This window comes from Anticarsia gemmatalis, chromosome 20, assembly GCF_050436995.1.
Source record: "Anticarsia gemmatalis isolate Benzon Research Colony breed Stoneville strain chromosome 20, ilAntGemm2 primary, whole genome shotgun sequence".
Classification (NCBI taxonomy): domain Eukaryota; kingdom Metazoa; phylum Arthropoda; class Insecta; order Lepidoptera; family Erebidae; genus Anticarsia; species Anticarsia gemmatalis.
Window position 1 is genome coordinate 8236510 of NC_134764.1, and position 23265 is coordinate 8259774.

The window sequence follows — 23265 nt, forward strand, 5'->3', positions numbered from 1 at the left end:
AGTATACAACAATATTCTACCCTTGTAAAGTATACTACGGATTGCCTTTTCATAGTAGTGAAATTCACTTAAAATAGATCAAAACTTACTTCTTAAACTTAACTTTTCTAAAATCCCAGTATAGTTCAAAAACTTGATATTAGGTTTTATGCAAATAAAGTTGCCGCCGTGCAGTTGACTAGTCTCAATGAAATTGACCGTTATAGCTGATTATTGGCTAGAAGAACTAAACTAATACACATTTGACAATCAACTCACTGAAAAATACATGATTACAATTACTACTAAGCATTTTGAACACCATTTAAAATAAACTTTGACTACAGCAATAAAGGCGGACCGCAGCCGCGTGATGGAGTACATCAACCGGTTGGACAACTACGACGCGCCCGACATCGCCAACATTGCGATCAACAACGAACTCTACGAGGAGGCGTTCGCCATCTTCAAGAAGTTTGACGTCAACACTTCTGCCATTCAGGTATGAAACAACACTGAAAATTAGTTGAACGTTTAAAAGTTATGAAAATAATTTATTCGACAAACAACTTAAGTCAGATTAGTCCCTCAATGTAAGTGAGTCTTCAGTATCATGCCGTTGCTTTTTCACTTTGTTTAGACAAAAAAAATACCTTCCATAAAAGCATTTCTGCGTACGGTAGCCATCTTGCCTTAATATTAACCGCGCCGAGTGTGGTATTAATCTCACCAGGAAAAATACTTGTGTGTTGAAAATGAGTATCTATTCTGAGTTAGAATGTAAGTTCACTGTATATGATGTATTAATCAGTAAAACTAGCACAAAAAACGGTAAAAACAAACTAGTATAACAGTGGTTTTTTGCTCCAGGTGTTGATAGAGCAAGTGAAGGATCTGGAACGCGCATACGAGTTCGCGGAACGATGCAACGAGCCGGGCGTCTGGTCGCAACTGGCCAAGGCACAGCTGCAGCAAGGCCTGGTCAAGGAGGCCATCGACTCTTACATCAAGGCCGATGACCCCTCCGCCTACATGGACGTTGTTGACACCGCCACCAACCGGGAGTCCTGGGAGGACCTCGTCAGATACTTACAGGTAACGCAATTCATTTCACTTAAATAAGTCACCCTTAATTAATACAAAAAAACTAAATTGAAGTCACTGCATCCGATCGGGAGTTATGATGCCACAGAAAGACAGACACACGCGTTAAACTTATAATACCCCTCTTCTTGCGTCGGGGGTTAAAAAACAGACGACACTTGAGGACAAATCGGCTGTCCAAAACCAAAACCTAGCAAGGGCCATTTTTATTCCAACACCAGAATATGTCCCACGATATGTATAGCTGTGGGGAGTGCCAATCCGGGCGAGTTCGCTAGCTATCTAGCGATATTGCGCGACTTATGTCCATAGTTACAAGTAATAGGGATGACTAGTATGTCGAGGGAAGATCGCACAACATCACCCGTTGTTGATGGCGACGTGAGGACATCTAGTGTATCTTTGGCTTAAGTCAATAATACTATAAAATATTCGACGAGAGGAATATATAAATAGTTATCTTAATTGTACGGTTATATCGGATTACTCAGTAATGGTATCACACTTGTGTGTACAGATGGCCCGCAAGAAGGCCCGCGAGTCGTACATCGAGTCGGAGCTGATCTACGCGTACGCGCGCACGGGGCGGCTGGCGGACCTGGAGGAGTTCATCTCGGGGCCCAACCACGCCGACATACAGAAGATCGGCGACCGCTGCTTCGACGACCACATGTACAACGCCGCCAAGCTGCTCTACAACAACGTCAGCAACTTCGCGCGCCTCGCCATCACGCTCGTGCACCTCAAGGAGTTCCAGGGTAACTAGACGCAATCTTTTCACGTTATACTTAACTAGAGGCCGCCCGCGACTTCGTCCACGTGGAAACTCTTCCCATGTAAATCCTGATACCCGGGAAGTCCGGCATAAAAAGTAGCCTATGTGTTATTCTGAGTCTTCAGCTACCTTTATACTAAATTTCGTAATCGGTTCAGTAGTATTTTCGTGAAAGAGTAACAAATATCCATACGTTCTCACAAACTTTCGCATTTATAATATTAGTAGGATTTATTGGTGGGAGGCGACAAACTAAACGGATAGTTTATGATTAGATGTTGTTGCTACATATCTTTATAGGCACCCAATTTTTTGTTTGCTACTAGGCAATGGATCTAAGAGTCCATTAGGATAAGTGTGGATTGTAACTTGCGTGTGTTGTAGTCGAAACTCTGTCATTCTGAGGTCATTTTTAAACGGAACCTCAAATTTATTGCCTGTCCTCACCGACAGACTTTCCGAAAACTAAATAGACTTGTTATATTAGTATTTAAAGTAATTGGTTCGGTTGTGTGCAGGCGCGGTGGACAGCGCGCGCAAGGCCAACTCCACGCGCACGTGGAAGGAGGTGTGCTTCGCGTGCGTGGACGCGGGCGAGTTCCGCCTGGCGCAGATGTGCGGCCTGCACATCGTGGTGCATGCCGACGAGCTCGAGGACCTCATCAACTACTACCAGGTACCTGCCACTTACGTACCTCCTTACCCCAACATACATGAATCCGAGCAAGTCAGACCCGAGTTCACGTTAAGTTGTGCTCTTTAATTACAAACTAGCGAATCAGGAACGATGACGCCGTAGTTTGAATTTAAAAAGTACAGTCTGATATTGCCTAACATCCGTCTGACTGTTTAGCGCTAAAGCGTAGCAGAAAATGTTATTTGCTAAGCTATAATACTTGAAAAGTCTATTAGTTCAGTGGCCGAAAAAAGATAGATGCTTAGCAGTTGAACGGTAATATACCAAAGTAATTCCTATTTACATATAATTATGATTTATTTTCCAGGACCGCGGTCACTTCGACGAGCTGATCAGCCTGTTAGAGGCCGCTCTCGGTCTAGAACGTGCTCACATGGGCATGTTCACGGAGCTGGCCATCCTCTACTCCAAGTACAAGCCCGCCAAGATGAGGGAACATCTCGAACTCTTCTGGTCCAGAGTTAACATTCCTAAGGTAAAGAATAATTTTAACTGACTGCCTCCGTGGCGAAGTGGTTAAGGTCGCCACGCCGCTACCATTGCGTCGGGAGGTCGTGGGATCGATTACCATTAGGAACAATTATTTGTGCGATCTACAAATAGTTGTTTTGTGTCTGGTTTTACAATGTATCCGTTGTTTGTATGTTTGTAAAAGTCCCGAGTACGAGAGTAATTCTTAGTGCGGGAGTTCTCTTTAATAAAAGGAAAAAATAATTTATTTTAATGTTTTTTTTTTTGCACGAAATAGAAGAATTAGGGAGATATAAATCTGTACTTCAGAAGTGTTTCTGTGTGTTGATTAAAAACTCAAACTAAGACACTGAATCTAAATAAAACTCTTACATCATCACTGTAGTTTTTGAATGGTCAAATTTAATATTGTTTGTAGGTTCTCCGCGCGGCCGAGCAAGCGCACCTGTGGTCGGAGCTGGTGTTCCTGTACGACAAGTACGAGGAGTACGACAACGCCGCACTCACCATGATGCAGCACCCCACCGAGGCCTGGCGCGAGGGACACTTCAAGGACATCATCACCAAGGTACAGCACACACACAGCATTATATCATCACATTTGTGACTTTGATGTTATAAAAGATGTGAATGAACATAAAACGAAAAATATATTTTAATTTTCCTGTTTTCTATAATGCATGAAATAATAATAAATATGTGAGTAATAGGTCCTTTATCTGGCCCATTTGTTGGGCTTTAGGCCTATATCTTCTTCGGATGGACACGTGTGCCCGGAACTGGGATGTTTTCGCTATAATTTCTGATGATGTTTTGTTTTGTCGCAGGTGGCGAACATGGAGCTGTACTACAAGGCCATCCAGTTCTACCTGGACTACAAGCCGCTGCTGCTGAACGACCTGCTGCTGGTGCTGGCGCCGCGCATGGACCACACGCGCGCCGTGACGTTCTTCAGCCGCGCGCAGCACCTGCAGCTCGTCAAGGCCTACCTGCGCTCCGTGCAGTCGCTCAACAACAAGGCCGTCAACGAGGCGCTCAACTCGCTGCTCATCGACGAGGAGGACTACCAGGTACCACGTCTCTCCCTAACACATGACGAATACTATCGCCTCTAAACTGAGATCGACAACTCTGTTACTAACGATTAACCTTTGGATTTGTTCTTACTGCAGAATTTAACGTCTTTTAAGTTCTATTCGCTTTTTTAGGGGCATGTTAAGTCCCAAAACCGGCACTTAGTCAGATTTGTGGACTCAAGGTCTAACCCTCTTAAAGGAACAAGACACGCCTTTCTTAGTAGAAGACAGTAATAATTAAAAAAAAAAATAATATATTACTTATTACTCGGAAGATGACACATCTGCCATCTCCAAAGTAGGTAATTTATGTACCAAATATGTAAACATGTGTACGTTTATTGCAGGGCCTGAGGACGTCAATAGACGCATTTGACAACTTCGACACCATCGCACTCGCGCAACAATTAGAAAAACACGAACTCACTGAGTTCAGAAGAATCGCCGCATACCTATACAAAGGTAATTATTAATACAACAATACATACATTTTAATATCTTTGAATTACGGAAACTCTCCCCGAAGTAAGGAAGCTAAAGTAGACTTTTGTGCCACAGAGGGCACGGTCTGACTGGGTCATATCAATGACACAAACCAATACGGAGTCACTATAACATTGATATTCTGACACAAAGAATCGGGAATGGTTGAATTGGCAGCCAAACATTAACCGGCATCCCCCACCCCTAAGATAAGTGTCCTCTATAAGCACACGTCTTGACTGGTTTCAATGAGACTAACTTCCGTAGCCTGATAGAAATTACACGTCATATGATGTCATATACTAATATTGCGTTTGTCCCCCAGGCAACAACAGATGGAAGCAGTCAGTGGAGCTGTGCAAGAAGGACGCGCTGTACGCGGACGCCATGGAGTACGCGGCCGAGTCGCGCCAGCCCGACGTGGCCGAGGAACTGCTCAACTGGTTCTTGGAGCGCGACAACTATGAGTGCTTCTCTGCCTGCCTCTACCAGGTATATACACCACTATATTATTAAGAAATTAAATTATTTAGGTCAAATGCAAAAAACACTTCTGACAGACAATAATACAGAATGTGAATTTACCGCCAGTTCGGAAGGTACGGCCAATGTGAAGAGCTGGCTAGAAACTCCTGGCTACGCTTTTTAATCGCCAAATGATATTTATATGCATGCATGCATTTGAAGTCGAATGTTAGTGTAAACGACTACAGTCCTGTCTCGGGTTAGATTCCTGGGTCTGGCAGAATCCTATAGCTCGGAGTCTAGTAACGTACTCGGTACATGGTAATAGACTCGTCCGAGTGTACTCCCAGTTTGTACAGTCAGTGAACCACAAACCATCTATTACGCTCTTATCCAGCTGGGCTCGCCGGTTGGCAAACAATCAGTGTGTTAAGCAAACTGATTGGGACTTATTTAATACAATATTGTCAACAGTGACAGTATATTAAACAATATTTATTGTGTTCACAGTGTTACGACCTATTGAAACCCGACGTTGTCATCGAGCTCGCGTGGAGACATAACATCATGGACTTCGCCATGCCTTTCCTTATCCAGGTAAATAAAATGTTAATTACAAACTAACTTCATAGGTTACATTATTTGTTTAAAGAAATTTCACTTCTGAATAATTTTAAATTACAAATGATTAGCTCATGTGCAATGATTCATGTCATGTGTAAATAATACATTTGTAATTTCAGAGTACATCTTTATTTACATGTTGCTTTGTATAGTAACTTAATATGACTAAGTAGATACTTCATGAATATTTACTTGATTGTAGACTGTCCGAGAGCTAACAACGAAGGTAGAGAAGCTCGAAGAAGCCGACGCTAAGCGTAGCACGGAGAGTGCGGAACACGAAGCCAAGCCTGCCATGATCATGGAGCCACAACTTATGTTGACTGCCGGTGAGTACACACATGTGCATGACTGACAAACTTAGTTTATTTATTTGTACATTTTTCATACACAACTTTCTAGCAGTCTTCATGTCTGTGAGTTCTATATGATCCATTTTTTTTAATTTCCTTTCTAATATGACTTGGAGATAATGGCTGATTTTTATTCAGTGTAGCCTAAAAATTTTAGGCCTGATTTTTAAGTATTCATTGATATTGGTTTTCTCACTTGCTCGTCTTTTATATTGTTATCAAAAGTGAATTGTGGTCCCGCAGGTCCGTCGATGCAGTACCCCGGCGTGGTCCCCGGCGTGGGCGTGGCGGCGCAGCAGGCCTCGCCCTACGCCTACGCCGCGCAGGCGCCGTCCCCCGCGCCCTACCACGGGTACGGCATGTAGGGCCCCCCGCGCCCCCCGCCCCCCGCGCGCCCCCCACACACACACGCACGCCCACGTCTTATGAACTAGATTAAGTTTCTCCACGGGTTATATGGCCGCTATTCAATAGAGATGGCCGTACCGTGTGAAGTGAAACAGGCCGCATACGCGACTGTCTCTAGTGAATGCGAGCCTGTAGCCGAGTATTTGCTAGAAAATATTATATACTCGACGAACTCATCCGTTCGACTTAGTTGGACGAATATAAAGCAGTAAATCGTAGATTCATTTTTAATGTTGGTAATGAATCGTGTTTTCTAGTGGATACGGTGCGGTCCAGGATAGACGCCGAGGCCTAAAATTTCTTTTACACAGATATCCTTGTAAAAAATATATAAAAGTATTATGACCGGTGGGGCGTGCGACGAGGCACTCGCGGAGCCCGCACGTCACTGAAAGTTTACTGAACTAAATATTGTTAGCCTGTACAAATTATATTAATATATTTGATTGCTAAGTAGCTCTCATTACTACAAAGTGCTTTATTTTTTAATCGTGTATGAGAGTTATATAGAGGTTATCGAAATTGTCGCTTGCGTCGATAATATTAACTATTCGTGTAGTAACACTTACACATTAATATGTTAATGCGATTACTAATCGATTATATGTTCAGCAATCATGTAACTGTCATTCTGTAGGATTGTAACGAGACATGTAGCTATCTAAATTATTTATACATATTACTTCACGACGGAACACATAGACGTTTATATACTTAAACAGTGATCGTATGTTATCGTTACAATCCTATGCGTGGAACACTAGATAAAATAAATGAATTGTAAAATACTTGGTGTATGTGTAGTAGCAGTCACGTCAGTATGAACAATCGTGTGACCGACAGTAGTGTTATATCGCCACTCTCGCATATACATGTAATATACCTTTGTTTATGTATATAGTGGTACAACACGACAGATTATTATTATTCAATATTGAAAACGATGTTTGAAAAGATTACATTTGAAATTAGCAATTTAGAATAATGTTTGTTATTAATTTAAATTATGTCGTCGAAAATTATTAAGAATAAACATAAACAGTTTTAAATAGTAAAATATAAAATGTATGAAATAGACTGAGCAGATCTTGTTTTGCCCAACATAGTTGTCGTGCAATAATTGGGTTGAATTCGCCAATAGCTATACAAAATGTTCTAACATCAAAGTATAAAAATATTGTTATATGTATATAATGATTTCCACATTGATACGAGCCAGTTGAAAATTGAAATATATTACCGGATGCGGTTTATACGGTAAATGAATATCTAGATACGTTTAGGTTTAGTTTAGGCGGTACTAGTGTTATTGCGTTATTTTGTGTAAAGTGTGCATGGACGTGTGCAAGCTACTGAGTGCTTAGTTTGGTTGTCATCTACACATTGATATGCCTTCACTAGTTAGTTAAGTGATGCAGGCGGCCGGCGCCTGACACCCATTCTTTCTTTTATTTGTAGAGAATATTTTTATTAAACATTGAACGGTAACGGCAGCCGGTGCACGCCGTTAGGGTAGCAGTTATTGTTACGTCATGTAAAACGGTTGCGAGTTGCAAATAATATAATCATTGATGTTAAATGATTCATTCAAATCATTCCTATCATTAACTATGATCGATACATTTATTACAATCTATCGATTATTGTATTACGTTTTTTCTTTCTTTCGTAATTGAAATTTTATTAACTTAAAATACAGAAAGAAAGTTCATTGTTTATTATTAGCATTGTATTTATTCATGTATGATACTGTTTCCCTGAATTTTATTATTGTAAGATTATATTATATGAATAAATGAAACTTAATTTGATTTTTCTTTTCCTGTTCCCTTCCCTGACTGCCTTAAGACCACGGCTCATGTTTTACATTAGTATATCTAGTTACAAATATCAAGTTTCCCACAAACCACCTATGGTAAAGTTGATACTCTGGGGTTATTGCCAAAGATTCAGCTCACGGCAGACGAGTCAGCAGAGCTCGGAGAGAAAAATTAAAATCATCATATGTATGTAACTTAGCGCTCACATGAATATCGAATCAGTATTGGTAAATTAGGATCGTTCTAGATAGAAAAAGATGGTAATCGCGCCACGCGTCGTATTACTGCACCGGGAACGTTACCAGAATGTTGTGAATGGAATTTGAGTCGACTCAAAACCCCAAGATCTGTAATGTAAAACATTGTAGGCTTGCTCTATGATACCTACCTGTCATCTGTCTAAACAACTGTCAGATGACAGATGCACACAGGCGCAATTTTTGAACACACAGGCATTATTGAACGTGTTGTTATTTTGTTACTATAATATGACATACAAGCGGAAAAAGTACCACCACGGTGACACTCATCTCAAAAAACGGTGGAGAGTAAGAAATAGGAAGAAGGATCTTGACCAAATAGATGACGATTTAAAAGAAGGTTAGTGTTCTTTAAAAAATAAGTGCCGTCACATGGTTCGTTTGATTTTGAGGTTATAGCATAACATTTTGTAACAAGCCCACATAGATTTTAAATATTAGATTGGTTAAAGTTATTCTTAATGAAATTTCTGGAGAAATACTTCTCTTATTACTGGAGAGATTTCATAGTATCATATTTGTAGTTGTAGCGTATCGTTAACAACTGCTTCCTTTATTTTCAGGCAATTCGGATAAGTTACTGAATCAAAGTGTGGACTTAGATCTGCCTGGAGCAGCACAACACTATTGTCTACATTGTGCGAGGTATTTCATTGATGAGAAGGCACTGAGTGAACATTTTAAAACGAAAGTACACAAACGAAGACTGAAAGCATTAGAATTGGAACCGTACAGCATAGAGGAGTCTGAACGCGCGGCAGGTCACGGCAACTTCAAACAGCCTACTAAAAGGAAAATAGTAACACAGAATACTGATAAACAAATAGATGATGATGGCGATGCGATCATAGACGACGTCAGTCCGAATAAAAAGAAAAAAGTAGAAGAAAAAATCGACAATGATCCGTAAAACATTAAGCCATGTACTAAGTAAAGTGTGGGACAGTAAAATCACATCACTAAGACATTCTGCACTGTTTGTGAATGGTGCAAAAGCTACTGAACAGTTTGTATTCCTTACACCACATATAGACTTTCCTGAGCGAATCCAACAGAGAGAATTATTACAGAAAGAATTGATCAGGAGGAAAGCCAACATTGAGTTAGAGAAAGTAGAAAGTCTCTGGCGATTCTATGAAGATCTTAATGCACAAAAAGTAGAGTATATTAAAAGGAAGGATGAAGTTTCAAGAGAGCTGGGAAAGTTGATCAAGAATGACCCGGATAGTGATGCCACTAAAAAGCTTAAAATTCAAAGTGACTTACTGAAAGATAATATAAAGAAGTTGAAAGTTCCTTTATGGTCGGCTGAAGAAGCTGCCATGATTGAGGTGTTAAAACTACCAAACAGCTTACACTCCCGCACACCAGATGGCAGCAACAAAATATTGTATACCCACTTGAATTGTCCAAAGAATAACAAAGACCATCTTAAAATTGGCAAAGAACTCAATATCATTGATTTTAAAAAGAATGAAAATTACTACTTGAAAGGAGATGCTGCCATATTTGAACTTGGCGCTAAATTCTATTTCAACAGAATATTGAGGCAAAATAAATTCATACAGTTCTCTAATCCAGACTTTGTGAAGAGTTTGATAGTGGAGGGATGTGGTAAAGACCATACAAGCTCAGACAGTACATTTATATTGCATCATGATGAAGATTCTAAAGTTAATATTGACAGTAGATTGCATTTAACTGGAGGTGCATCTTTGTGTTCTTTCTTGGCCTACCATGCTAAGAATGTGTTGTATCCTAAAGCTTTTCCATTGAAATACTTTACAATGGGAAGGCAGTATATTCCAGCTCCATCGGATGAAGACAGCTTATTTCATGTCAGTCAATCTTCAGTAATAGAAATGTTTGGAATGACAAAAACTGCCACAGAATCAGACCAATTGCTTGATGCTCTGATAGAAACATTGAAAGAATTATACAGTCCACTTGGATATCATTTTCGCTTGAGTGCAATATCATCTGATAAATTATTAATGTGGGAATCACATAGAGTAATAGTGGAGATGTACTCATCATCTTTACAAGATTATGTGGAAATAGCAAATGTCTCTTTGAGTGGAGATTTTATTAGCAAAAGATTACTAGTTACATATGTCGAAAACAAGGAGAGTAAGTTCCCTCACATAGTGTCTGGCACATTGTTGAATGTTCCTAAACTTTTGGCTTGTGTTTTGGAACAAGATGTTGATTTTTCTGTACCAGATTTATTCAAAGTTCACAATTGGTGAGCAATTATTTTCGAACATTACCCTGTTAAAAGTAAATAAAATACAGTTGTATTTGAAATAATCTCTTTTATTATTTAATACTTTTTTATAATCATTTTGTACAGTACAGGTATTCAAAGCTGACTTGTAGCATTTAAGTCAAATGTGAATTCGGTTTTGTCCCATTTAGGACTAGCTGGGTCGATAGGCATCTGTTGAGTATACTCACAAACATAAAGTCGACCTTTCTTTGTAAGCAACACTATAGTGTGGGTCCTAAATAAAAAATAATAAATAAATTATATGTACCACTCAGATAATATGATTACAGATTTTAAAAGATGTAGGTATTATTATAGGATAAAATATATGCATTCTATATGCTCAAGCTGTGTTAAGACAGATCTACAATTTTAAAAAAGTGCTCTGTGATACAAACCTTGTGCCATATCTTCCCAGTGGTATACACACATAAATAGAACTTAATTCTTTATATGCCTTTGGATTGCGAGTCTCCAATTGGTGGTCTGGAAGGTGTCTGGAAAAACAAAAAGTAAAATAAACAATAATTTAACCCATTAATGTCCCACTGCTGGGCAAAGGTTTCCTCCCATAATGAGGAAGGGGTAAGGCCTTGAGTCCACCATGCTGGCCAATTGTGGGATGGGGACTTACCTACCTTTCATCAGACTTCAATAGTGCAATAAGATTTTCAATTAGTTCTTTCTCCATAGTTTCTTTATTAAACTTTCTGCAGACTTCTTCCATCTGAACTCGGCCAGCCTCGACTTTTGTTAGTGGTTCATCAGGCAAGTTGTTGCCGAAGCCAACAACAGCTTCATCGTGGAGTTTCAGTTGATCATTGCCATTACTGTATGAGTGTATTATAGGAGAGGATTTTCTGAAACAATATTTTGTAAAAAATATAGCTTTTTCTTTGTACAATTAGTATCAATACGTTTTTTAGTTGGTGAGTGTATTTTTTCAAGTCCTGAATCAAAGCATGCTTAAAAAAATTGTTTTCATCAAGTGATAAAATTAAACTGCATCTGTGATCAGAGTGGCGCATAGTAGGTGGGATAATACATAAAAAAATAAAAGAAACATACCCAAATTCAATGGATACAAATATAAATTCATTGCATTCTTTTGTGTAGTTTTTTATACCTTCAACATATTTCTCTATAGGCTCATTATTTCTTACATAGTCTGCTACGATTTTTCCTCTACCTAAAAAAAAAAACAATTGTCAAATATAAAAACTATTTTTGCCCTTAGCCTTCACCACAGATTTTCCTTACTTACTTTTAGCATTATCTTTTTTAACTCCAGGCAAGTTTAGCAATCCACCTAGTTTTTTATAAGTGGGTGTTATCCCAAGCCATGTTCCTCCATCAGCAACTTCTAGATCCTTACCTGGATAAAAACAATTGTCAATTTAATGTAAAACCTGTGATAGAAAGCCATAGCATGCATCATACAAGCTGTCTAAATATAGCAGCTAGTCATTGCAAAGAAGACAAACACAAAGTTATTTGGAACATACTATTCTTCTTCATTACATGAAAATTTGGTATGGAATAAATAAATAATGCATACAAACACTCTAAATAAATCTACACTCACATTACACATAACATGGTCATGAATGATAATTTTATTTACATTTACAAATGAGTGTTATAGACCTCCGACAATGATGGTGTCTTCACTCCATTGTTCCATCTGCTGTGTCCGTCGATCATAGAATTCATCTCTATTTGATATAAGTACCAAGCTATAGTCACTATTGTCGTCACAGGCTCCATTGTATGCAAAGAGGATGCACATCTTTTATCTGAAAAAATTAGGAAACCAGAATATTTTTATACAAACTGGACCTTAACTTAAGTATTTAGTCGCTAAACTACTTGAACAAAAGTAAGTGTTTAAGAAAGCATTCTGAATGTAGAGCTAGTTCAAAGGACTCAATTGAATGTTCTACCTATCGAGTGATCTTAGAGCAACAGCTCTCATCGTCGCGCTCTACAGTTCTTTTATGCCGGTAAAGTTGTATACGTTATGATTACGGTATGATGATGATTATGGGTGATTATTATTTTTATGTAGAATTACGAAAATGCACATAAAGGGGCAGTAAAATGCATGTGAGCAGTGTTGTCACTTACATATCTTATAGCCGGTGGGTGCAAGAAAATAATATTATAGTGTGATGGTAAACAGCGATACTTTAGACCTTACATGATAAATGAATTAAAATACCTATGTGCCGCTTAGGTAAGTTTAACAAAAGTAGTGAAAGGTCCTTGTCTTTAGATAATTCACCATCACATAAGGATTGAATGAAATCCCGCCTATATTTATTTAACAATATTACAATAACCAGATAGTCACCTTTGAACTATAGAATCAGCTGATAAATAATAAAAATAAACATGTGTTGAAAGTTGAAATGTTGACATTTTATCATTAAGTTGGTACCACGAATTAGTGACTAGGTATTTATTTTTTAGTAACTTTATGGTATAAAGCTAAGTGTACACTGTACTGTGTGTTTCAATGCCGATGTGGGTACCTACTCTAGAAGGATGTTGCTGTTTTTTCCGCTGAGACCTAATTGTACCAACTGTACATTAATATATCCGATTGTATTGTAACTAGATTATGCTCTATATAAATTAGTTGACTTTGTGCAACAATCTCCCCTAAATCACATGGTCACCTCTAGTTCGACAAAATAAATTGTCAAAGCGTCTGTCAAAAACCCCAACTTTACGCTTGAATGGAATCAATTTCGCAATAATTTCTTCCAGTTTGTTGTAATGAACGACATATTTTTTATGTTTTCCTTCTGTGATAGATAATACCTCAATAATGGATTCTAATTTACCGTTTTTTAGTCTACCAGTAAGTGTGATTTCGTTTCGCGATGTATGTTATTGCATTCTCTTTTAACTTGGTGCTTGTGGTGATTTTTTAAGTTTCTTGTGTCATAACATACTCGTGAATTATTTTACTAATACTTTGACTGCCTTTACAATACAATAAGCTTATATAGTTCCTAATACGTCCTAAAGTAACGAATTTAATATTGTCGACGTCCATTGTTATTACTAACACATCAAATAAATATCATTGCAGTTCGTGGACTCAGAGACACCCGAATTAGAATTTAACAAGTTAAAGACTGAGAGTTCAGTGTACGACGTTTTAAATCCGTCGTTGCCGCCGAATAATGCGTTATTAGGCCCCGACGATGTGTTGGCACAGTTCTTGTCGGGGGATGAGCCTCTTGAGGAGCCAGACCTCAATGGTCCCACGACCTTACACTGTGAGATCTGCAGGAAACAGTTTGACAATGCCAAGAAGTATTATGGTCATCTTAGAGTACATTCTAAAGAAAACCTTTGGTTCTGTGGTGAGTACAGTTATAAAATAGTTGTAATATTATAAAAGTACTATTTGAACAGCGTAACGCTACTTTTATATATTTGTTACTTAATACCTATGTATGTAAAGAAATATGTGTAAGACAACACACATCATAAAAACCAAATTATCAATAATTTTAAAAAAACTTGGTACATAAATAGGACATGAAAAAACATTGTACTATTATTTACTGTGTACTCTGTACTGTAGTATTATTTACTCTTTATTTTGGTAGAATAACGCTAATTAGTGCTTTCATTCCATACATCATTTCAGACAACCAAATGTCATAAGACAATATATTGTTTAATATTGTGTTTTTTTTTCAGACAAGTGTCCCAACCTCAAGTTTTCAACTAAACAACAGATGATGAAGCACAGTTTGATACATAAGCCGTTGGAACTGATATGGAAATGTCCACACTGTGCTATGGCATTTGAAGCACTCTATAAACTGCAGCAGCACTTGTTTCATAAACATCTGGATCATAGGTATTTAAGGCTGACATTGTCTGCCCTTGTATGTCACTTTTCAGCATCATCAACACTCATTATTATTTTGCAGTTAATTTAAACAATGAGTTATGAACTGAAACTAATCATAAACATGAACTCATGAATTTCTCAGGCTAATACCTACTAATATTCAGAACAGGTCTTATATCTTATATACAGTTCATGTTTTAACCCGGGAGCACTCGCGCCTTTAAAACTTACACGACCACTCGCGTATAGAGCATTTTGCTCACGTTTACAAATAACCAAAAAATACACAATTTATAGTATTTTTATATATTTTACTGCTTAATTATAATAAAAAGAAAGTGTTAATCAAATTAAATATTTATTTTTAATATTTAACATTAGTTATACTATAATATTTGAATTACAAAAACAGGAACTAAATTGGCATTTCTTAAGTGCAATTTTGGTATAAACTAAAAAAAATAAACTTTTATCCAAAAAATTAAGGAGTTAACAATAAATCATTTATGTTTATCAAATGCACGAGCTTTACACATGTCACACAAAGTAAAAGCATGTTCAGTGCATTTTTTTTTTTACATGTAATGTATGTCTTTTTTCTCGTGCTATTTTTACGCCTTGGACAGATCCCGCAGATCGCACACCGTCAGGTTTCATATCCTCTGAAAAGCCACGTTCATTTGTGAATCTTTTGATAATTTGTTGAAGAGGATGAGAAAGATGACTGCTCAGTATCAGTGTTGTGATCGCTGTGCTCACTCTCTCCATCACTTTCAATAAGTTAGTTGTTTTTCAATCTATCTGTAAAAAATATCTGATATTTGTATGTAAACTGCTTAATAAACTCATATTTCACCAGTATTTAACAATAAAATATAAAAAAAAGACTTTAAATAAGGTATAATACTGTAAGGAAAAAAAAAAGGTACTAAAAATTAGTACTTACGCTGTTAGTCGCGCGATGAGCAAAATGCCGCGCGACGAGACTCGCCGAGACAAACCACCTCTACTGACCGATGGATGCACACTAACATAAAAAAACCGTTATGCACGGGACGGGGAAAGTATAAAACTCAGCTATTGGGAAAATGACAATCGTAGACAAATAAATCGATAAATGTTGGGAATTTTAAATTCACCGTGAGGGAAATGCTCATAGCGCGTGTGCTCGCGGGTTAAAGGTTACAATATCTCATTTATTGCCAAATTACATTGACTAAGATTTTAAGGCTATTGTTGGTAATAATAGTTTTGGTTCATTAATATTTTCTTTATTTTCACTCTATATTTTTATATGTGAAAGTGTTTTTAAGGGTTTTATAACTTTTTATTGACAACCACAAACCATAAATATATAATCAACGAACATGTATTTTGTGTTTTGCATGCATTTTATTAATGTAATTGTTTCAGACCATACAAGTGTGATGAGTGTGAGAAGGCTTTCTACAAGCCCTCAGACTTAAAGAAGCATAAAGAAGTTCATGCCAGTAAGTTTAGTTTTATAAAACATATTTTCACACCTTCCTCAATAAAGTTAAAGTTTACTTTAGAATTTCGTATTTAATTGACAAAACTGTAATGTCATCAGGGGCGTAGCTACCGCCGTATCTGCCGTATCAATTATACGGGGGCCCCAGCCCACGGGGGGGCCCAAAAGTGTGTAAGGAAAAATAAATAATAATAATTATTATATTTTTTATTATTAATTAATATCATTTTCTTTTGTGAAAAATCTTTACCCACAAACAATATAAGGGCCCCCAAGATTTTTTTATACGGGTGCCGCCAATGCACGATACGCCACTGAATGTCATGCGACTTTTGAGAATGAACAATTGTCATAAATTGTTCATAGAAATAAAAAAAATAATTGTTAGGTGCTATATTATCTATCTAATGATTCTATATAAAAATGAATTGCTGTTCGTGAGTCTCGCTAAAACTCGAGAATGGCTTGACCGATTTGGCTAATTTTGGTCTTGAATTATTTGTGGAAGTCCAGAGGAGGTATAAAAGGTGTAATAAATTTGAAAATGCGCGGTATTAAATAAAAACAAGAAAGCGTGAGCGGAGCTGCGCGGGTCAGCTAGTAAAATAATAAAAATTGGTTCTTTATATGCTTGGTTCCTTTTTCCTTTCCTTTTTACATTGTGTCATTATGTTTCAGATTCTAAGAAGTATCCGTGCAAGGAGTGTGACATGCGGTTCAACAACAGCTCCAACTTGCGTCGCCACATGCTGAAGCACAGCGACGAGAAACCCTTCTGTTGTCCTGGATGTAGGCATCGATTTAAACAGGTCACTATTTACTATTCATGTATTAGTTTAAAGAATTAAGAAACATTTTGTCGGCTATATCTAAATGCGATATGATATAAAAACAAAATCGAAATAAATTAACACTAAAGAAAAGTCAATTTCGCGTAAAAGATGTGTGAACCCAAAGGTCTTTGACATTGATTGCAGGCAGCAGTGGGAGGCGTTTAGGCAGTTATATAAAATATATCCACATTTCACCATTAATGGTGTTAGTCCCACGTTATCTGGGACTAGCCTATCGCCGTATACTGGTCACTTTATTGCACTCTGAAATGCAATTAAAAAATGTTTTGCTATGAATTAGAGACCACTTTTATTTTTCCATGTCCTTACTATTCCTAGTGATGCCGAAAATGCATCAAAAAATCAAGATGCAATTACATATTTTCATAATTATTTCTCTTGCCAGATAAAGGGCTAGTGTTGTTTAAAATGTTGTATGTATGTTTGTATGTGTAGCTGGCGTCTCAGAAGCGTCACGTGGCGAAGTGTCCGCTGAACAAGTTTCCTCACGAGCCGCTGGACAAGACGGTGCGCAGACATCACTGTCGCGTCTGCGGCCTCAGCTTCCAGTACAAGAGCGCACTTTTAGAACATTCTGTCAGGTACGTGCACGTATCCATCTCGACCGACTTGAAGTTAGCAGCAGTACTGCAGACATTTTTTGAAACTAAATAGTGATGTTACATGGTACTACCTCCGCAAATGTTCCATTATGCTTAACTAATCTATTTGCAGATGATTCACGTGACGTCAGATTAGGGGATAGATTTAGCGAAAAAACGTTTTAGTTCACCTCATTTTTGGCAGATAAACTCAGAATAAAATGTACATATCCGTAGCGTTACGTAACTTTTAATTGTAACTGTTATTTATTGTTAAGGTAAGATAGACGAGCATGGAATAAGTTATCTATAGGACATATAATATATAGGATATATAGGAAAAATAAGTCATCAACCCTTCAACTCATTATACAACAGTCAATTTTATATTAGACAATTTATTAATGGTTTCTTTACAGACAGCACAACACCTCCTCATCAGAGGACAAAGATGACAAGTATCAAAACAGCGACGCTAACAGAATAGTAGACAATATCGTGGACGACATCCTATCAGCTGAAGATGACTACATGACCATGAGCGCTCACAACGAGACCCTCAGCGTGTACTACCAAACAGACCAACACCCCGACCACGTTATGCAGATAGAACTGCTCAAAGACATCAACCAGTTCCAGATTTCCGATGAAGAACTACTCTACAATGACTTAGACTTCGACAGCATACCACCCAGCCATATCTTTAACACAAATACGAATGATATGGACTACGCACAAGACAAAAATGGAGAGATACTTTTTGACTTCACCGATGAATTACTAAACACTGATGTTTTAAATATCCCTAGAGCGAATGAAATAGACAATCCTGTGGCTGAATGCGCCACTATCTTCGAAAGCGACGTCGATCTGGAAGCCAGTACTAATTTAGCTGCGAATTTAAACCAGCTTATTGGAGAGAATCGTGTGCAATATATATCTACTGAGCACGATGACACGTTTATAATTAGTTTAAATAGTGAAATTGATGCGGAAAAGCTGACAGACATGTTAAATATAGGCGTAGAGTTAGTTAATAAGCCTGGAGAGGAGATAGCGTTGCAAGAAAACCAAGAAAATATATGTAGGTTATTGAAACAGGAGCCAGTGGAGCCGGTAGTTGATGTTAAACCGTTAATTTTGACTACTGAGCCGCCACAGATAGATAGTGCAGTTATACAAGAGGTAAATAAAGTGGTGGTCACAGAACAGAAGCCCCCGAGGAAGATCAAACCAAAAGTGTTAAAGTTGTTTGTCTGTAGGAAGTGCAACAAGGTGTTTAGTAAAAAGGATACTTATAAATCTCATAGAGGTAAGTCTATTTTATAATCGTACAAAAAAAACTACGAAGATGTAGTTTCATAGGCCCTCTAAATTTAATGAATACTTCATATCACAGTTGTTATGGAATAGTAGTAGTAGAAGGTAATTTTGTAGGATACACTGCATGTACCAGTTCGTAAACTATATTAGGTATAAATATTATCTTTGCCATGAACTAAATTCATAAGCTGATCTCTTGAGGGTGCTGCAGTCTGTGCCGCCGGCAATACAAGCCGCACAATGCCGCCAATCATTATTCCAGTTGTGACAGTGCCATAGAACGCTAGTGTGAGTTCAAATATCACAATAATTGAAATAAACTGTTACGTTTAGTATTTCCTTTGCTGTACATTTACGAAGTACATTTTAATAAACAAGACTACACCTTTTTCTTTGTGCTGATAACTAAACGTACTTAATATGTTAAAAGTAAAAAAAGCGGTACGTCGGTGTGTCAAATAGGGCTGCATTCCACCGGCAAGCTCGTAACCCGCGCGTAACGGCGCATCCCGGCAACGCACATGCCGGCGGCTCGTTTGTGCGGCTGTGCATGCCGCTACGTGCACGTTGTGTAGGAGCCTTTATTTGAAATAATGAAAAGACGTATCTTGCTCAAATTCTGATAGTATTTAATATATCTGAGGATTATAGGTAGTGAGGTCCTTCCTTACTTCGAGAGGAAGCTCTTGTCTAGCAGTAGGAGATTTCCTTTTATTAAAATACAGGAGTTAATAAAGTTTGTGTGTGTCAGGAGTGCACGACGCGTCGCTGCGCCAGCACGGCTGCGCGGTGTGCGGCGCGCGCTTCAGCTACCGCTCGTCGCTCAACAAGCACGCGCGCGCCGCGCACACGCCCGCCGTGCTGCCCGCGCACGCCTGCCCGCTGTGCCACCACACCTACAGCGCCGCCTGGCGGGTCAGTACATACACATATTCCTTTTTTCTTTTTTAAAAGACAACTCCCGCACTAAGAATTGCTCTTGTGTCGCGGGGACTTTTACAAACATACAAGCAACTGACACAAAGCACAACCAAACCCGAAACAATTATTTGTGGGTCGCACAAATAATTGTCCCGTGTGGGAATCGAACCCACGACCTCCCGACGCAATGGTTGCGGCGTGGTGACCTAAACCACTGCGCCACGGAGGCTGTCAAATACATATGTAATACACTAATCATATTCATTGATAGCTTAGCACTGGTGGAAACGGATTCAGATTAAGACAATAACCGCCTTTACACACACGCTCTATCGCACGTTCTTAGACGCGTACAGGATTACGTACGGGAAAGACGACGCGCTATTTGCTTGCGATTTTCTTCGCGGGCTTGACAGATGCGCGCGGCGCGCACTCTTTCCTTTCTCCTTGCACAGCCTTTATACGCACGCTCTTTCACGCGCGATTATTGTTTCATGCCGATTGAGTGTGTATGTGTGTGTGTAAAGAGGGCTAATGTTTTTTATATGGAAGGATGTGTGCTAGATGCTTGCTATGTCTGATGTGTACGCAGCTTCTCTTCTATCAACACATGGCTCGAGCTGCGCATCTTCCTTGCTGAGCGACTTTGCGACGACGCATCTTCATCTTACTCGCACCGCTACATAGCTTAGTATCGGTGGAAACGACCACATAGTTTCATAGTATAGCTATTTTGTTATTATGTTATGTTATTCGTACAATATCTAATATCTATATTTCCCTGTTTAGCTGCAGACGCACATCGCGCGGGACCACGAGCGCGTGGCGACACACTCGTGCACTCAGCCCGGCTGCAGCAAGCGCTTCTACAAGAAGGGCGACCTTGTCGTGCATCTCAGGTAATAAATATACAACGACACTACTACTTATATTAACAGTGTGTTATAGTGTGTTATTAACAGTAGTTAGACGCTTGAAAGTCTGACAGCCAGTTTTCCATTGAAAAACGTCACCTCCTAGCACAGGTATATCTTTTAATTAAAAGGAGGTCTATATGTAAGATTTACTGTATAAGTTGTTATTTTCTTTTATTTTTAATAGTGAATTTATTTTTATGTTAATTTGCAGATTCCATTCGGGCGAGCGGCCATTCAAGTGTGAGGTGTGCAATCGCGGATACCTTCATGTTTCACATCTACACAGGCACATGCGCTCCAGCGCCTGCAAGTAAGTATATAACGACATCACTAAACATAATTTTATTCATTTATAAGAGCATTAAGATCAATTAGGATTGTTACTTCTTAATACAAGCTATATTATACCCTAACAAGGGGAACAGAACTTCACTCACTTGGTTGACACACCTTTTCTAAATGATAATATTGAATGAATTATGAATTTTATTCAATCTCTCTTGTATATAATGAAGTTTAAAAAAAGAGCAACAAGCAAACAAGGTTTTAATGACTCTTGACTCTTGCTAAGAGTCCAAATTAAATCATACCTTTTATTGCAATACTAGCTGACTCGCGCAACTTCGCTTGCGTCACCTAAGAGAATGGGTCAAAATTTTTCCCGTTTTTGTAACATTTTTCGTTGCTACTCCGCTCCTAATGACCGTAGCGTGATGTTATATAGCCTATAGCCTTCCTCGATAAATGGGCTATCTAACACTGAAAGAATTTTTCAAATCGGACCAGTAGTTCCTGAGATTAGCGCGTTCAAACAAACAAACAAACAAACAAACAAACTCTTCAGCTTTATTATATTAGTAAGTATAGATATTTATTGCTATATATAAACTGTTTATTTATTAATTTACAGCAAAGCTCGGGCTACGAACAGCCAGAATATAGGCAAAAGCAGAGAAGTCAAGAAGGAACTGAAGGAGGTCTGATACTGTGATAGTTAACAATAGTACGCGCCGAATAACTTTGTATCTCTGAATATAGCAACGAACTGCGAGAAAGGCAAGGCGTAAAAACGAGACTTAGACAAGAAGTGCTTTAACACAATTTTTTACAGTTTTTTATTATCAAGTATCTAAAGTTTGACATTAAAATTTACTTCAAATTTGTTCCTATAGCATTCGCTAGGGGCGCTGATTGAGTTTTCGAACAAAATTTGTCGATAGTAGATAGTGGCTAGTTGCTATATTCAGACAGGCACAGTTATTTGGCGCGTGCTACAAATAGTTGAATTAATTATTATATTTATTATTCATCTCAAACCTATTAATTCCTGTAAGGGGAAGCAGTAAGAGTTTTTACTTACACGATTGCTTCACATGTTTTTTTTATTACCGCCTTGGCGCATCGATCGAAAAAGTTTTTTCAGAGGTTTTCAGTCAATAACTTCTTAGTGATGTACAGGCATAAGATAGATTATACATAGTACCTGTGTATTGTACACACTCTTGCATACTAAATCAATTACCTAGGTGGCCAGTTCCAAAAAAATTGGCCGAATACATGTCAGAACATTACAATAGCTTCAATTTTCGAGATTACTCATCATAGTATTATTTAAGCTTGCATGTCAAGATTTTAGCGTAATATAAACATTAAAATAACCTTATTCTCGCCGAGAAAATTGTGTCTCCATAATGATTTAAGACAATATAACAGTTGGTCTTGCAAAAGCTTTAAAATATAGTCCTACAACTTAGAGAGCATCGCAATGAACTATTTATATTTGATGTGTTGACTGGGTTAACAAAAATTTCTTAAACTTGTCATATAAGGTTCATCTAAAATGCTCAGGCTATGTAATTTTTTTTCGTTAATATTAAACGGTAGTTGCCTACCAGTCAAATCAGCTACTCTTTATGAAATGTCAAAAACAATTTTTTGTATAGAAATACGGCCTAGTGACGTCACTATTGCAGATTTTCATTGATATCAAATGAGTGGCTAATAAAATGTTTCAGTCTGTAATAATTACAATTTCAACATTATTTACGAAAAAAGCTACATAGTCTGAGCATTTTAGATGAACCTTTTACGAGTACGAGTTGAATAATTTTTCGTTAACCCAGGCAACTACCCAATTTATTGTATACCTTTAAACCTTTGACCGCCACGTGCTAATGACGCTATATTTTCATTGACATTTGCCGACGAAAGAGTCGGGAGCACGATCTGATTTGTCGAGTATAGCCGACCGTGGCGGTCAAAGGGTTAAATAAAGTAGCCGTAGCAAACACGCAGTTGCCCGTAGCCCGTTGCATAGGTGTACAGGTGAATGTCGTTCTAAATTCTTACTTATGTTTACATTACCTTACATACAAGACTCTCTACATAGTTGTCGAACTATATCACCATAACTGCCGTTAAAATAGGTTCAGTCGTTTTATACTAAGATATCGTTGTTATATAGTTAAATATAAATAGTGCTGGCAACAGGCTTATATAGAAATTAAGTTATTTTA

At 38.1% G+C, this 23265-nt stretch overlaps 5 protein-coding genes across 7 annotated transcripts in view; 4 read left to right on the plus strand and 1 right to left on the minus strand.

The window, feature by feature from the left end:
• Chc (clathrin heavy chain) overlaps positions 1-8246 on the plus strand; it is a 35635-nt gene extending 27389 nt beyond the window's left edge. The window contains exons 18-29 of the mRNA XM_076127433.1: positions 327-481; positions 850-1074; positions 1601-1841; positions 2377-2534; positions 2863-3030; positions 3445-3594; positions 3854-4096; positions 4450-4564; positions 4911-5077; positions 5561-5647; positions 5877-6003; positions 6271-8246. Of these exons, the coding sequence (XP_075983548.1) occupies positions 327-481; positions 850-1074; positions 1601-1841; positions 2377-2534; positions 2863-3030; positions 3445-3594; positions 3854-4096; positions 4450-4564; positions 4911-5077; positions 5561-5647; positions 5877-6003; positions 6271-6392 (1958 nt within the window). The 3' untranslated portion in view covers positions 6393-8246. The remainder of the gene's footprint in view (positions 1-326; positions 482-849; positions 1075-1600; positions 1842-2376; positions 2535-2862; positions 3031-3444; positions 3595-3853; positions 4097-4449; positions 4565-4910; positions 5078-5560; positions 5648-5876; positions 6004-6270) is intronic.
• A 424-nt stretch (positions 8247-8670) lies between these two features.
• On the plus strand, positions 8671-9425 carry LOC142981592 (zinc finger protein 593 homolog). The gene is made up of 2 exons (XM_076127604.1): positions 8671-8855; positions 9079-9425. The coding sequence occupies exons 1-2, from the start codon at positions 8744-8746 to the stop codon at positions 9423-9425; spliced, it is 459 nt and encodes a 152-aa protein (XP_075983719.1). The 5' UTR covers positions 8671-8743.
• Slimp (Seryl-tRNA synthetase-like insect mitochondrial protein) lies at positions 9415-10825 on the plus strand. Its single transcript, XM_076127599.1, has one exon. The coding sequence runs from the start codon at positions 9415-9417 to the stop codon at positions 10762-10764; it is 1350 nt and encodes a 449-aa protein (XP_075983714.1). The 3' UTR covers positions 10765-10825.
• On the minus strand, positions 10817-13241 carry Tango2 (transport and golgi organization 2). Of its 3 annotated transcripts, none has more exons than XM_076127600.1 (7): positions 13138-13241; positions 12432-12580; positions 12049-12159; positions 11853-11973; positions 11423-11644; positions 11183-11281; positions 10817-11019 (listed from the first exon to the last, which is right to left on the minus strand). In XM_076127600.1, the coding sequence occupies exons 2-7, from the start codon at positions 12571-12573 to the stop codon at positions 10878-10880; spliced, it is 837 nt and encodes a 278-aa protein (XP_075983715.1). In that variant the 5' UTR covers positions 12574-12580; positions 13138-13241; the 3' UTR covers positions 10817-10877. The 3 variants fall into 3 exon arrangements, with proteins under 3 accessions (XP_075983715.1, XP_075983716.1, XP_075983717.1); XM_076127601.1 differs by having other exon boundaries at positions 13006-13144; XM_076127602.1 differs by lacking the exon at positions 13138-13241 and adding an exon at positions 12912-13078.
• Positions 13242-13489: 248 nt separating this feature from the next.
• Positions 13490-23255, plus strand: LOC142981422 (uncharacterized). The gene is made up of 11 exons (XM_076127333.1): positions 13490-13650; positions 13885-14161; positions 14505-14667; positions 16075-16151; positions 16832-16962; positions 17443-17588; positions 18008-18900; positions 19663-19826; positions 20622-20731; positions 20961-21059; positions 21660-23255. Exons 1-11 carry the CDS (start codon positions 13618-13620, stop codon positions 21730-21732), a joined length of 2166 nt encoding a protein of 721 aa, XP_075983448.1. The 5' UTR covers positions 13490-13617; the 3' UTR covers positions 21733-23255.
• The last annotated feature ends 10 nt before the right edge of the window (positions 23256-23265 follow it).